General features: G+C 51.0%; 1 protein-coding gene across 2 annotated transcripts in view; it reads left to right on the forward strand.

The window, feature by feature from the left end:
• Positions 1 to 11991, forward strand: part of pdia5 (protein disulfide isomerase family A, member 5) — a 140488-nt gene extending 128497 nt beyond the window's left edge. For both annotated transcript variants that reach the window (XM_051930315.1, XM_028808079.2), the window contains 3 exons: positions 2487 to 2557; positions 8037 to 8171; positions 10478 to 11991. In XM_051930315.1, coding sequence (XP_051786275.1) covers positions 2487 to 2557; positions 8037 to 8171; positions 10478 to 10558 — 287 coding nt within the window. In that variant the 3' untranslated portion in view covers positions 10559 to 11991. The remainder of the gene's footprint in view (positions 1 to 2486; positions 2558 to 8036; positions 8172 to 10477) is intronic.
• The last annotated feature ends 3615 nt before the right edge of the window (positions 11992 to 15606 follow it).

The raw sequence follows: 15606 nt of genomic DNA on the forward strand, positions 1-15606 counted from the left end.
TGTTTAAAAAGCCCACAACACAAAAATGTCACGTTGTGTCAAGGACAGCAAAAGTCATCAAAGATCTGTGGCGGAGATCGGCAGGCCGCGAGTCAACGTCACCCGTTTTATTTGGTTTGGACACGTGGCTCGCGTATCCATGTTGTGTTCTTATTCATTTAGCGTTCACCTAATAACTGATCAAACATTATTAGTATTATAATTATAATATCTGGGCTCCTTTATTAAGGAGAGCCGTTAAAAGTTTCCTTAATGGCTTCCACATTTTGTGGCTTATAATGCCAATGTTGAGTGGTACACTGGCACTGAAAAGCCCAATTTTTAAAATGGGACGGCACCAGCATTTCATCGACTTTGGTACCAAATGTGAGGGTCTTGTGCTCAGTGCAACCAGACCACCAACGGGGAGACCCCCTGGCTTTACAACTAGCTCCTGTCACCAGTGAGGGAGGGGGACTCCATTTTGTGATTTGTGTGGTGCGGCGGAGCAGGGAGGTGCGCAGGTTTGCAGGCTGGAGGACTAAAGCAGCGGTGAGACGTGTCGCGAGTTACTCTGTCATTTGCTTCCGTCCCATTGTGGTCTGAAAGCTGCTGACGACACCCGAGTCAAAGAGTTAGAACAGACTGGAGGCCCAGCGTTAAGAGAGCGAGTGTGGCCTGCCCTGTGCCCCTCCCATTGCTCCGCCCTGTGCCCCTCCCATTGCTCCGCCCTGTGCCCCTCCCATTGCTCCGCCCTGTGACCCTCCCATTGCTCCGCCCTGTGACCCTCCCATTGCTCCGCCATGTGACCCTCCCATTGCTCCGCCATGTGCCCTTCCTTTTGCTCCTCTCATTGCTCTGCCCTGTACCCTTCCTTTTGCTCTGCCATGTGCCCTTCCTTTTGCTCCTCTCATTGCTCTGCCCTGTGCCCCTCCTTTTGCTCTGTCCTGTGCCCTTCCTTTTGCTCCTCTCATTGCTCTGCCCTGTGCCCTTCCTTTTGCTCTGCCCTTCCTTTTGCTCTGCCCTGTGCCCCTCCAATTGCTCCTCCCATTGCTCCACTCTGTGCCCCTCCCTGTGCCCCATGGGTCCACATGTGCGTCTCAGTTTTGGTGCAGACACTCGCCTGTATCCGCTCGTCACTATTACTGCGAGACTCCACTTTCTGGGTGGGACGCCAATCCACACCTCCTGCCATTCACACCAGGCCCCCTATTCTGAGTGACGTGGAGGTGGTTGCTTTGTGCTCCTGTGACCTGCCGGGGTGTCCTGGTTTTAAGCCCCCATGTCCACATGAATCTCCTTCACTGTGGTGCCCCCGTTTTCCTCTGCAGTTCTCACAGGTTTGGCTGACCTTTTGCTGGACCCCCACCATTCCTGGCTTGGCTGTCTGTGGGGGTGTTACGTGCTGCTGCTTTTCTGTCCCACCGTGTTTCTCCGCACTTGTGCTGTGCTTTTGTGTTTTCTTTTTATTATTCGGCTCCAATAATGGAGTGCGGTGCGCTGTGTTTTATCGAGCAACGTGCAAAGCTGTCGCTGCCTTTTAAGATCTTTTTAATGGCGAATGCCTTTTAATGCACCGCTCTGTGAAATGTTCTGGCGGCGGACTTAACGTTACATCAGGCGAAGGGAGTCCAGAAATGTCCTCCATGCCGAATTCATGAAATATTCATCTGTTTACTGTGAACACCTGGCTGAATGGGTAAGTGCAGCACATAATAAGAGGGGGAGGAACAATGACAAAGGGGGACGGCGACTGCGCAGGTGGGGGACATTCAGAGTCCTGCAGTGAAGGCCTTGTGTGTGGGGGTCTCAGGGACGCTTGGAGAGTAAAGAAGAAGCCAAAGTCTAAATGGGGTGTCAGTGCCATCTGCTCACTCCTTCAGTCACAGTGGGCCAGGTCAGAATCGCCAGATAGCCCACCCTGTACACCTTTGGGACTAAAGGGATGGCATATACGTTACACACGAGCAGGACATTTGGACCCAGGATGCCAGTCCGCTGCCCTGCTCAGGTTTATCAGTGACACTCGGTCTGTCCGGGGGTGTCCTATGGTAGACTGGCATCCTGTCCAGCTGATCTCAGCCCGAAGCACACTCAAGGCTTGTACCCCAGCAGGCTGAGAGACTGAGGGTGGCACAGTGGTTAGCGCTGCTGCCTCACTAATGCAGTGTCATATGTTGTCACTGCTCCTGTCCAGTCTGCGTGTTCTCCCTGTGCGCCAGTGTGGGTTTTCCTCCAGCATCCCAGAAGACACACAGATTAATGTAGGTGGCGACTCAAAACTGGCCCTGTATATGTTCGTTTGGGTGCCCACCAGGATTGGCTGGTGCCCCCCATGCCTCTGAACGGGACTGAGTGGCTTTGAGGATGTGCCATGCGCCTTTATTACGTTCAGATGACACAGAAGGGCTTCAGCTACAGATGACCGCCTCTCTGGCTCGACTCATTTTGTCTCCCGTTTCTCATTTTGTGTTTCCTGTTTTGTTTTTTGTTTTTTCTTTCTCCAGGGTGCCCCCACTGTAAAAACGCCGTCCCGCACTTCACGTTGGCAGCCGACTTGTTTAAAGAAGACCGGAAGGTAATGAGTTTGTATGTGCGGGCCTGTCGTGTTTTCTTGTATGGATGCACACTACGTGACTTTATGGCATCGGGAGTCTGGATGTGCCCCCCCCCCCTTTGTCACGATATGCACAAACGTTCAGGTTTTTACACACCCCCCCCAGCTTACTGAATTACAGTAAATTTAAATACAAGGAGATCAGACAGACTCCACACACTCTGATGTCGTATGCCATCTCCAATACTAAAGAGCAAAGGATCATCAGGGGCTTACCAGGTCGGACCCCGATGACCTTCAGAAGCCAATCAACATCATTCCGCCATCACGGTGACTTTACTGTACAGAATCCTCCAAGCCAAACCGTAATCACAGTCCCTTAGTCGTGACTTGCTTTGCATTTTCTGTGGCACATTTCAATACTACAGGTGGATTGGCATTGCTAAATTGGCCCCGATGTGTGCGTGTCATGGGCTGGTACCCTGCCCGATGTTGTTCCTACCTTGTGCCCAGTGCTTGCTGGGATAGGCTCCAGCTGCCCTGGATATGCGGTTTAAAAAAAAAAAAAAAAGGATGGATGGGGTACTCAGCTGTTGCTCTCCATAATGACCAGTTTGCCACGATTAAGGCCCGTGTCCCCCCCAGTGTGTCAGCTGACTCAGCTGGCACAGGCCTCTATTGACTTTTACTTTTTTCAGGCGTTGTGGGCTGTCAGTCCATTTTAGTCTCGTCTCCAGGCCGAGCTTTTGCTGGTGGGCTTGTTGTCTTGACACCCCATCTTTGCCTGAGCCCCGCTGAACTCATGAACAGGCCCGGCCTAAACTGGACCGGGAGACGAGGAGCCAAGAATTGTCAGCAGACGGAGATGCTCGTGAAACTTTTCTGTGAACCCTCTTGTTGTCGAGTTGCGCCTGCGCTGCCCTGTGAGGGGACGTCATGGAGCCCACTCTGTCGGATTTGGTCTTTTGCGCCATCTAGTGGTGTGTGTGTGTGGTTTTTTTTTCCCAAACAGTATAAATGTCAAAGTGAACACAGGAGTGCGGCCTTCTGGCCCTGACAGCCCCCTGAACTCTGCTGGCCCTGTTCTGTGGCTGGCATCTGTGTAGCCCCCTTTTCACAGCGGCATTTCAACTGTGAGATGTGCTTTGTGACATCTCAAACATAAAACATACGGTGAGGGGCTCCGAGTGGTACCGCTGCTTCTCCAGATTGCTCAGAGTCAGTCGAGGCACTCAGGCCTCTATTTAGGATGCCCCCCAGCCTCTCCCTCAGGGGGTCTATATGGCATGGACCACTGGAAGAAGACAAAGGACATTCTGGTGGGATTTGGCTTCTGGACCACCCTGAGTGCGTCTAGGAGCTCAGCAGGAGAATTTGGAGGAAGTCACCGAGCACATGTTGGCCTGGTCAGCCTCACTAGGAAGAGCTGGCTGAAGATGATGATGATGATGATGAAATATCCACTGAATACACTCCTAATGTCTCAGTGGAGGCCAACAGTTTCCATGCCCCTTAACTAAAGACTTTCAAACTCCATGTTTCCCAGCGCCATCCATGCCCAGAGGATTAAGTCTGCCAACAGCACTGGAGCAGATTTGCTGCAAGGTGCCAAGTTCTGTGACTTCTGAGCAGCCTTTTGTCACCCGTTGTACCCCACATCATTGTCACCAGTCAGTCAGGACATTTTGTGAAGAGCGGTGACACAAATGCTGCGGTTCTCCTTTCCTCATGTTGGGTTTGAGTGGCGGCCATCATGTGTCATTCTCATTGTGACACTGGAGAGACTTGGGATGACGATGTTTTACAATGTGGTGACCCAACAGTACTAGCCGCAGGGGACACGTCCACCGTTGGATTGTCAGGGCAGATCAGGACGGGACTCTGTTTGTGTCCTTTGGAGGTCACAGGGAGCCCAGAGTTACTGCCACTGTTGTCACTGCTGCTGCTTCATTCCTACGTGTGGGCTTAGCGTTGCCAAACCAGCCTGATCACTCAGATGTCGCGACGTTTATTTGGGCTTTTGGTGAAAGTTACTTTCTCAGGATAAGAAGGCTACTGGAGGAGAAGTACAAACTCTTAATATTTCTGCAGTGGGTGTTTGGGGGGCTTCTTGTACCCCCCAACCCAGAACTGAAGTGCTGGCAGTGGTCTCTGGTCCACAAAGACTTGTTTATCAAAACATTTTTTCACACGGGCTTTTTTCTTGACACAATACAATGTCCTCCACAAGGATCTTCTTCTTTTTGTTGTTGTTGTTGTTGTTGTTCTTCTTCTTCTACTCCTCCTCCTCCTCCTAACTACACAGCCGATGAAGAGAGGTCATGTTGTGAGGTGGAGTCTTAGTCACGTTGAATTAGGGTGTGCGGCCTACCAAAGGTCCCACAAAGCAAGCCAGGACCTTCACCCACCATCCCAGATAAGGCCTTGCCCCAGGCAGCCAGCCCAAACCACTACCAGCATGCTTTCAGCCTAGCAGGCCCAGATATGGGAGGCTGGCTATAACAAATCCGAATAGTTCAATAGTCCCAAAAATATATGAAATGCGCCCCAAGAGGGAGGATTACTGTCAACCTCTGGCTTGAACAGACAAGTCTAAAACACCAAAAGGAAGTGCAAAAAGAGAAAAGAGGGTTTGCCGAAAGAAGAGACTCAAAAGCTACCAAGTTCAGTCGGTAATCCAAAGCTCAGAATCCAAAGACAAAATCCACAAAGAATGATGAACTCCGCCACATCCTGATGACAACCTGAGAGAAGCTGCTGCTGCTGCTGCCACTGCTTTTTGGTTCCAGCCGTCCGCATCCCCTTTAAAAGTGCGCCACTGCCACCTACTGTGCTGGAGTGTGAGATACTGTGGGTTTGGGGGCTGATTTGGCCAATTTCTCTTCTGACTGTACATTTAAGTGCCCCACCATAACCTTATTTGGTGTACATGGGGCTGTCACGCTGCTCCTCCGTTATTCTGCCCTCCTTTATGGGTGCCTTCAGTGGTGGGCAGTGAAAACTTTATAAAAACTGGCTTGGTCACTCACAGCAGAGCAGGGCTTCACCAAATGACTAAACGTTCATACAGACTCACAATCCGGAGCTTATCTGACGGCGTAGGCGGCACAGCGTCCGGTCCAGTTATGTCGTGGCAGGATGCCTACTGGCAGCAGGACCTGTACGTGCCACTGTGGTTGGTCCAAAGTGCAGCGCCCCGTCTTGTATTCCACCCGCCAAGATGACTGCATGTCCCTCCTCTCTTCAGGTCGCTATAGTGCAGGACACATTATGGTCAGACCCTCGATGGCTGCCTACAGAGTAGTTGGTGGGTCAGCAGCTGTGATATGGAGACACTGGTGAGGTCGTCGGCCCCGTCCTGCCCCCTCACGTCTTCCAGTGAACGCCGACCTCTGCGTGACATCAAATCCCAGTCCAGACTCCCTTCATTTGTAGCTCCTTGTTGGTGGAACGTGCTGCCCACCCTCATCTGAACTGCGTTCTGTGGATATCTGCCATGTGTGCTGTTGAATCTCCGTGGAGATCGTCGCTCATTTTCTGTTGTGCTCACTTTTCTCTTGTGATAATCAACTTTTAGAACGTGTCGTTCTGCACATCTTCGAAACACACTGAGGTTACTCGATTAGGTTGCCCTCCTTTGTAAATCGCTTTGGATTAAAGCATCTGCTAACTGCATGCTGGTTACGTTACAAGCAGCACCTTCTGTGTTGGCACGTTTGTTGCCGCACTCGTGATTTGCATTCCCCGCTGCCTCTGACTAATCCTCCTGATCACATTGGCACACACTTGAAGACATCAGGCAGAGCCCCCCGCATATACAGAGCCTGAGTGAAAGTGACACTTGATGGAAGGAAGGAAGGAAAGAAAGAAGAAAGCAAAAGCGGCATCTCGAGCTGATGAAGAGTCTACTTCACATCAAAGGCACGGCGACGTCGCCATTCCCGTTCCGCAACAACAAGTTTAATAACCCAGCGTGTCTCTCAGAAGAGAAGCCCTCCACATCCCCGGAAAATCCACACGAACGAACACAAATGAAATATCCGAGGCAGCCAGACGCAGCGTGAACGTTGAAGTGGCTGTGGACTCGTCTGTGCCTCACGGGGGAATTGAAAATATGCTTTACACCCGTTGGCCATCTCGGCGCCACTGAGAGTTGTTCTCATCTCCGTCTCTGTGGGCCGAGCGTTCAGATGGGTCAGTTGGGGCTTCCTGGCCGATTTCCGCTTCAGATGTACCAGGCCAGGGATTGGTTCTGCTTTGTGCCCAACGCTTGTTGTGATTGGCTTCAACTTTCTTTGCGACCCTGCTCTGGATTAGCGGGTTTGGAAAATGGGCGGATGGTGTGAAATGAACAGCATTGGCATACAGAAAAGGTTGGGGGCAGCCACCCGTAGGCTTAAGTCCTGGCCGCAAAAAGGCCAACATGTTGCCCAGTTGTGAACAGAGTGGAGCCCAAAACAGAACTGACAGATGCAGGAGCTGGTGTGGCTTATAAGGCAGGTCGGCGGAAGTGACGTCATGGGAGGCGGAGCCGGACGTGACATCATCGTGACCAGGCAGGATTCCCCGTGTTTGGTGTGTAGAGATAACGAAAAAGAGGGTTAGCGCACCCCACCACCCCCTGGACTGGCATGGAATTGCTGTCTGCCATGTGCACGTGTGTGTCGATGGACGGACTGATGGACAGGCCAGCACTTGTGTCTCCTGCGTGGCACCAAGACAACTCGTCTCAAGCACCGGACAAAACTGCATTGGCCCTCCGCCTGTGTAGAGTGCTGGTGACACCGTAAGTCTTTTGTCCTTAGCGGAGGTGCCATCACTTTGTCAGGAATGTTGTGATGTTGTCTGCCATTGTGGGACACCAATGACAGCCATCTTCTCAGGAGTTCTGTGATGCTCGTTCTCCATGTGAATACGAGATTTGAAGTCTCGCTCGGCCATCGGTACAAACTATAAAAAAAAAACAAAATGCGGTGGAGTGTTCCAGTTTCTTTATGAAGACCCCCCGGGAGGACAAGAGCCCAGAGGAGCACGTGATGCTCTGAATCCCATTTTACTGCCTCCCAGAGTCTCACGTGAACTTGGTTAGAACCCAAACGTTTATTTCACCGCTGCGTTCACCCGACTGCACAACTTCTGTGTTCCCACCTCGACAAATCTCAGAAGACATTCGCCATAACGCTGCCTGCCACAACAAATGCTAGAGCAAATCTGGATGTGCATTCTGCTAGTTCTTTACATTAGACATTTGGTCCAAGTGTACAGTACATGGCGCCTTTCCATAGCCAGCACGATCTCCCAAAGTTCTTTATGGTTACAAATGCATATCAGTCAGAGATGGGAGCAGAGCCGTCACCCCCTTCATCGCTCCGCCACATTGCCTGCTTTAGCTGCTGCTGGGCCTTCCAGTCGCCTGTGGCGCCAGTCCTGTGCTTTGTCCGCACGTCACTTTTCATGACTTTTCCTCATACATTCTGTGTTTTTGGTTTTTTTTCCCCAGATTGCTTATGCTGCTGTTGACTGCACCAAAGGTCAAAACCATGAACTCTGCAAACAAGAAGGAATTGAGGGCTACCCCACCTTCAATTACTACAACTATGGAAAGTTTGGAGAGCGATACAGTGGGGAGAGAGGGGTGAGTAAGAGCAAGTGTGTCTGCTCCGCAGGTTCACCCACGTACTTCAGAATATTCCAGAAAGTCCCGATACCATCCTGCTGGAGCACCTGCTCAGTCCAGGGCTTCAGGGCACTGCAGGGGATGGTGAAGGCAGCACCGATCATGACTGGCACCAAAGTGCCATCTGCTCGGGACACACACACAACACTCCCTCAATTAGAATGACAAAGAGGACAATTAAATTTCCTGCTCCTCCGGCCCTCACACCCGTACATTCAGACCCAGTTTCTACCCTCAAGTTGTAAGGTTGATGAACAGCCCACCATAACGTTGTCCCACTGCGGTGGACTGGTGACGTCAGGATTATGGTGGCCCTCAGAAGCAGTTTCTGGGTGAAGTCGTGGCCTTAGCCGAGCAGATCTGCTCCTGAGCGCCTCCTGATGATGCCATCCTGCGCAGCACGAGTGTTAGAATACCGTGTGGCGTCTTCTGATCTTGTTACGTTGCAGCTTTACAATTTCATTTTATCCCCTCATCAAGTAACATTCAATACCCCAGAATGAGAATGCGGAAAAAATGTCTGCAATCTGTTTTCAAGTTTATCAAAACCAGACACAAATATTAAGAGCTTTCACTTTGGCTCTGTTGGTCATCGTGAAGTTGTTTTTACTCCACCTGTGGACAACTGGAATGAATTGAGAGAACGAAGTGAGAAAGACCCACACCTGTCTGCAGTGGAGCAAGTTATGGCCTGCAGGGCTGAGAGATGTGATTGTGTCAAGGCCCACATCTGGGGAAGTCTACAGAAGCATTGAGGGGTCCTCAAGAGCACCGTGGCCTCCAGAATTCCACCAGGACTGTTCTCGGAGCTGGCCAGACTGAGCCATCGGGGCAGTGAATGGCCCTGGTAGGAGAGGGGGCCGACACTTTCTGATGGTCACTCTGGCTGAGCACCAGAGATCCTTTGTGAAGATGGGAGAAGCTTCCAGAAGGAAAACCAACACTCTGCTGATGTGCGTGGGCTTTATGACAGAATGGCTGGACGACATATTGAAAGCCTGCACCTGAAGGACCCTTCATACTGCGAGAAGCCGTGTGCGCTGATGAAACTGAGATTGGCATTGTGTTGGGAGGAAGTTGGGCACCACTTGTCACCTGCGCAGTACCATTCCAATGGTGAAGTGTGGTGGTGGTGGCAGCATCAGGGACTGGGAGACTTCTATAGTCAGGGCTGAGCAAAAGCTGAACGGAGTAAAGCACAGAGACGCCCTTCATGAAAACCTTCTGCAGGGCACTCTGGGCGAGATGATACAGGAGTGGCTTGGGGACCACTCTGGGGAATGTCCTTGAGCGACCCAATCCAACATCTCCGAGGGGGACCCATGTATAGCCGTCCCCTGGTGGTCTCCATCCAGCCTGACAAGAGTCTGAGAGGATCTGCCAAGAAGAATGGCTGAAAACCCCCCAATTCAAGTGTGTGAAGCCCATCACAGCAGACCCCCGGAGACTCCAGGTGCTGTCAGTGTGAGTTTTTATTTTTCGTAAACCTTCACAAACGTCCTGTTGTCTCTTTGTCATGCTGGGGTATTGAGTGCTGAATTGAAATGCTTTTAGCACCAAGGCTGTGTGAGGACTTTGGGGAGGCGCCATATTTCCCATCGGTCTTCAAACTGCTTTGCTCCTGGTAAGCCCGTCCTCGTCTGCCAACTCCTGCAGTAACGCGTCACACAGCATGCTAAATATTGCAAGTCCTCCTTAATCCCCCCCGGGCCGGCACTCGTCCTCTAGCTACTCCCTGGAGAGTCTTCGCTCTTCTCAGCTCCTCATGTGCCATCCTCGATCTGTTCAGTTACATGTCTCAAGTGTGCTGTGCCCTCCTAACTTCAGAGCAGGTCCTCGGCCTGTTCAGGCCCGGCCAGCACTTGGATGGGAGACCATCTGGGAAAAGCTGTGAATGGAAGAGGTGCTGGTGAGGCCAGCAGGGGTCTGAATGTGGACCCTGATGCCCCAGTGCGTCAATGTGGTCATTGAAGATCCCTGGGTGTCCTTTGTAAAGAGCAGCGTTACATTTCCCATCATGCCCTGGTCATCTAATCATCCCCCGTCTCTAATTGGCTGTCTCACCCCTTCACCACCTAACTGCTAATGTGTGGCACAGAAATGGCTGCCGTCGCATCATCCAGGTGGGTGCAGCTCATCAGTGGCGGCTGCAGTGACGCCCCGCTCACTAGGACAAGCGGTTTGTGTCATGAGATGAGTGCTCTATAAATGTAAAGATTTAGTCTTCTAATTTTTAGTATCATAGTTTTGTTTTCCCTTTCCAGGAGACGGGCTTTGTCACTTTCATGAAGACGCTACGAGAGAAGGATCAGGAAAAGGTGGGCAAGAAGAAGGACGAGTTGTAACGGCACGTGACGCCCCGAGCCTTTGCCGCTTCTCGAGACGGCGGATTCCCGACGGGAGAAGTGAGAAGCGTAACCGGAGTTTCAGGCACAGTCGTACTTACCACTTGACGTGATTATTCTGAAGCAAAAAAAAAAAAAAAACAACCCATTCCCAAGAAAACCCGTTGAGATTTCGCTCCCCACTGACGACGACGACGACGTGCTCTGAGACCACTTGACCTATGCAATCGCGTCCGGCTTTTTGTTACTGGCTTTAATTTTTCCTAATTCACTGTGCGTTTCTAGTGTGCTTCGCGACGATTGTGTCGATGTACAGAATCACAGTTTCTATTTTTTGGGGACTTCCTGCTCTTTCCACGAGGGACTGAAAATGTATAAAGCTACTTTGATCGAGTTATTTTTTTATCGGATAATGTGAAGTCACAAAGCATGTCCTGTTTAAGCTTCAGAGTGTGGCCTTAAAATGAACCCTGTTGAAAAACGTCATCCAAAGGTTTCCTACGCATTCCAAATCCGACCGAAGTGAAGTGAAGTGAATCGACCGCCCGGCCGTGTGAACAAATCAAGTTTTTGTATGTTTTCAAATTGCGTGCGTTTCAGCGTAAAGACGGGGAGGGGGGCTTCAATGCTGCTTTGGCACCCTCGCCGTAGAAGTCACATGCTTTATAAGGGTCCAGGTGACACATTTTAGCTGATGTGGTGACTTGAGCTGCACTTGCAGGCGTCTTTTTGTTTTTTTTCGACTTGACGTCACCTCTGGCTGGTCAGAAGGAGGCCCAGCAGTGTCCTTTAATGATTCTTTGAGGTGCCTGCTTATCAATTTAAAAACCGTGATTTCAACAGACGCCGTGGCTCACCTTGGCCACCACACATTGAGCGCTTAGGGCTTGTGGCCCTGCAGCTTAAGTCACAAATTTAAGAGGAGAAGGGGCGACGTGACAAACCCGCGCAGAGCTAGCGCTCGACTGTCACCGAGCCATCTGGTTGCCTGGAGCAGGCAGGATGTGACGATCACCTCTGGTGCAACCTCCTTCGCCACGGGTGACGACTGCAGGATTTGAGCCCACTCTGGTCCTTTACCTTTCCAGGTGTTGTGCCCGCTCTTTCGTTTATTTAAATTAAGGTTCTCAGGGACGGCGGGACGGCAGGTGGGCAATTAAAGGGAACAATCGTGATTCACGCTGAACTTTGAAGCTGGAGAGACCGACCGAGTATTAAGGGCGTCTGACTTGTTTACACTTTGCACGATGTCCGTGTCACCCGCGCCACAGGACTGGGCCGAGTAGAGCAGGACACGCCGCCTGTGCTCACCTTCACGACTTTCTGTGTTTCTTCTTAGGCACCAAACTGAAAGAATCTTGTGAACTGTAATAATAACAAGAATGACGGTAAAATAAAAAACGAATAAAGAACACGCTGGGTCACACACGGTACCACATGGTGTCTTCGCAGTTTGTACACTGGGGGGGTCTGCGTAGTCAGGGGGGTTCAGTCTAACCTTGTGATGAGGCGTTGACGGGTTTTCTGAGTATAACAGCAGGGTCGCCGCCATTAACATCGATCTTCTTTCGACTGCTCCCGTTAGGGGTCGTCACAGCAGATCATCTTCTTCCATCTCTTCCTGTCCTCGTCATCTTGCTCTGTCACACTCGTCACCTGCATGTCTTCTCTCACCACATCCATAAACCTTCTCTTAGGCCTTCCTCTTGCCTGGCAGCTCTATCCTTAGCACCCTTCTCCCAATATACCCAGCATCTCTCCAAGCCAACGTCATCTCGCCTCTCTGACTTTGTCTCCCAACCGTCCAACTTGAGCTGACCCTCTGATGTCCTCATGTCTAATCCTGTCCATTAACATCGATAATCACGACTAATGTCTGCCTTCAGCGGAGGCCGAGGTTTTTGTCACAACTCGAGCCTCTCATATTTACTGCCACGTTGACGTCACTGGAGTGCCCTTTCTTATCCCAGCTGTGTGTCTTGTTTTTTGACAGGTGGCCTCAGGTTGGTTGCACAGGGTCTCGTACTCAGCACTGTAGTGGAGAGCCCGCTGGCCACAAGGCCGTCTCTTGGATGCCGAGCTCCGCTTGCTGCTCATCGTTTACTTGACATTTTGACTTCTCTTGTTCCGTTTCTAAATTTTCCAGAGCAGATGTTCCCTATCTGGTCAGTTTAGCCCACCATGTGTGTTTCATTGCAAGTGTCAGGTGATTCGTGCAACGAGCAGATGTTTTGCAGTCAAATCTCCGAGGGGGTGACGCAGCGGTCAGAACGTGAGCGTCATCGGTTGGGTGTGTGCGCTGCTGCCTTCTATCAAGCCCTGGCTCTGACAAACATGGCTGAGGTGGGGTGGGGTGGCAGCCCGAGGGCTCAGTTGATTTCCTGTTTGCTTTGTGGCCGCCCTTAATATTCTCAAACCGGCTTAATCCAGTTGAGGGGCTGTGGGGGGCGCCAGTCTACCACGGGGCCTACCGACTCACAGGAATCTCCCAGGTCCCTCGTCTGCACGTTCAGCTCACGTGATTTCTGTATAGCGCCCTGCACTGGGTGGGTGCTCAGCACTCTGACAAGACTCTGAGACCCTACAAGTGGCACACATTCGTTGAATCACATGGTGAACAAAGCCGTGCCAAACTTTCAACCACACACACAAGAAGAACATGTGGGCACAGAAACAGGAGGCAGGATGCTCCACCACTGCCAACTGTGCCTTAAACTGGAGGATCTCTTTAAAGAAACATGGCAGCGCCTTTCTGACCTTTGACCTGGGAGAAGACCAAAACATCAAGGTCTCCTGGACTGCTGGGGCGTCACGGCTGGTCAGGTCACTTTGATAGAACATCAAAGTAAAGACATCAAGCTACGAACGTTCAGGTTTACCGATCCGTAGAATAGACGGCGCCTACAAGTCTTCACCCTCTCAGAGGTTCTCCCATCTTCTTGTTTGAGAACATGAAATCTCAGTGGATTCATTTGGACTTTTTTGACCCTGATCAGCAGAAAAAATTCCTCCATGACAAAGTGGAAGTGCATCTCTGCCACACCAGCGTTGTCTTTGCTGTGTTCTGGGGGTCACTGAGCTGTCGCCCCAGTCTGAGCATGCAGGTGGTCTTCAAGGACGTCTCCGTGTTTGGCCTCTCCTCAGTTCTGACCCCATTGCACAACGGGTCCACTGCTGCACTTCACCATAAGGAAAGTATTAAGAGGGTGATGAGCAGCACCTGGTCTTCTCCAGATGCGGTGCCTGAACGTCCGCCCAAACGCTGCCATTTTTTGTCTCCTCAGACCCCTGGCGATTTTCCCAAATGTTCATGGAGTGCTTTAAATGCTGTCTAGGAGGCTTCAGGTGGGCAGTAGCCACTCTGCCATAAATGCCGGATTGCTGGAGATGTTCATCCGTCCAACACGTCCCCCTGTCGCAGTAGAGGACCCTCCCTGACCACTGGGTCCTTCTTGCCTGGTGACTCACTTTGGCCAACTCTAGGGAGAGTCCTGGTGGTTCCAAACTTCTTGCATTTCACAATTCTTGAGGCCCCTATGCTTTTGGGGACACTTGGGGGCGTTGGAAATGGTGCCATGACACGCCCTACAATTTGATCATAGAGGTCTACAGTGAGTTCCTTGGGCTTCCTGCCTTGCAGTGTGAATCGTGGGACCTTCACCACCCAGGGACATGGGGGCCTTTCTACCCGACGTCCAGTCGATTCTTTTGGCCACAGCTGGACTCCAGTCATGTCTTGAGGAGAATTCAAGCAAGCGGATCGCACCTGAGCACAATGTGGAGGGCCACACCTGAGGGTCCAAATACTTCTGTCAACAAGAGTGCTCGGGTTCTCACCAGTATGACATCCTGCTCGACGCGTCTTGCTGTCCATCTTACACACGACGTCAGGCCTTTTGGGGTCCACCCCAGTTTGAGGCCCTCCAGCCTCAAAAGCCTTCATTTTTAGGCCACTTTTGGAGCAAATGACACCCTCATGAGAAGGAGGAGACCAGTAAAGATGACCCAGTAGGACTTGAAGTTGTGCTGCCACGTCAACCCTCTGCCGGATAAGAGGGGTCTAAGTTACTCTTTTCCACACAATTTTGATAAAATGGGGATCAGTAACATCGGCGTGTGGAGGGTCCAGGTTTATTATCATATTTTTGATTCTTAATCGGTGGTCCTAGCCCCCCGAAGAGCCACTCCTAGAAGGTTCAAAATATCAAATTTCAAATATAAGCATGTTGGGTGTCGTTTTTGATGATTTCAAGGGCGCTGGTCATGAGTATGAGGTTCGTTTTGATGTTGGACCCTTTACTAGCTCTCTAGGGACACCCATCAGCGGGTGACAAGTGACACTTTTCTACTCCAGTTGAGACTCTTTAGACTTGAAGCCCACATTTCAGATATTTGACCCAACTCTTCTTGTTTATTTTGCACTTCTACTTTCATCACATTTCTTCCTAACACCCCGAGTCAGGGCGGCTGACGCTAATTCAGACTCGTCAATAAATCTGAAACCACGTTGTCATTATGGACTATTGAATGTACACGGATAGGCAGAAATGTCCAATCCTCAACACGATAAAGTGCACAGGAGCGGCAGGGGGGTCTCGGTATTTTCTGAATCCACAGTAGCTGCTGCCAGAGTTTTACGGTTTCAACGAGGGGTTTTGGAGACCCTGGGAGATGGTTTTTTTTTTTTTAATGTTTATTTTATTTCCAGGACAATGAAGGAGCAGGGTGGGAGATGTGGGGGCCGCATGGAGCAAATGGAGAAGGGGCAGCAGGAAGCTTGGGTGAGAACAGCACTGTGGAGTGTGGAGACGGACCACCTGCTTGGCAGGAGTTATGGAACCAAACGTTTCACGCAGGCTATGAGTTCATGGATGGAAATGTGATGAGTGGAAAGGGACGTCAAACATCGGCGGCCAAATTAGGGTGCAGTTCTCCAAAATGACATTTTGTTATTTAGTAAGTTGGAATACTTTTGCAAGCCCCCGTAATGCCCAAACGGAGACATTTGCCTGGCTCAGCCAGTGGCCTTTAATTGGATTAGACCAGCG

Source organism: Erpetoichthys calabaricus, chromosome 8 (genome assembly GCF_900747795.2).
Source record: "Erpetoichthys calabaricus chromosome 8, fErpCal1.3, whole genome shotgun sequence".
NCBI lineage: Eukaryota > Metazoa > Chordata > Cladistia > Polypteriformes > Polypteridae > Erpetoichthys > Erpetoichthys calabaricus.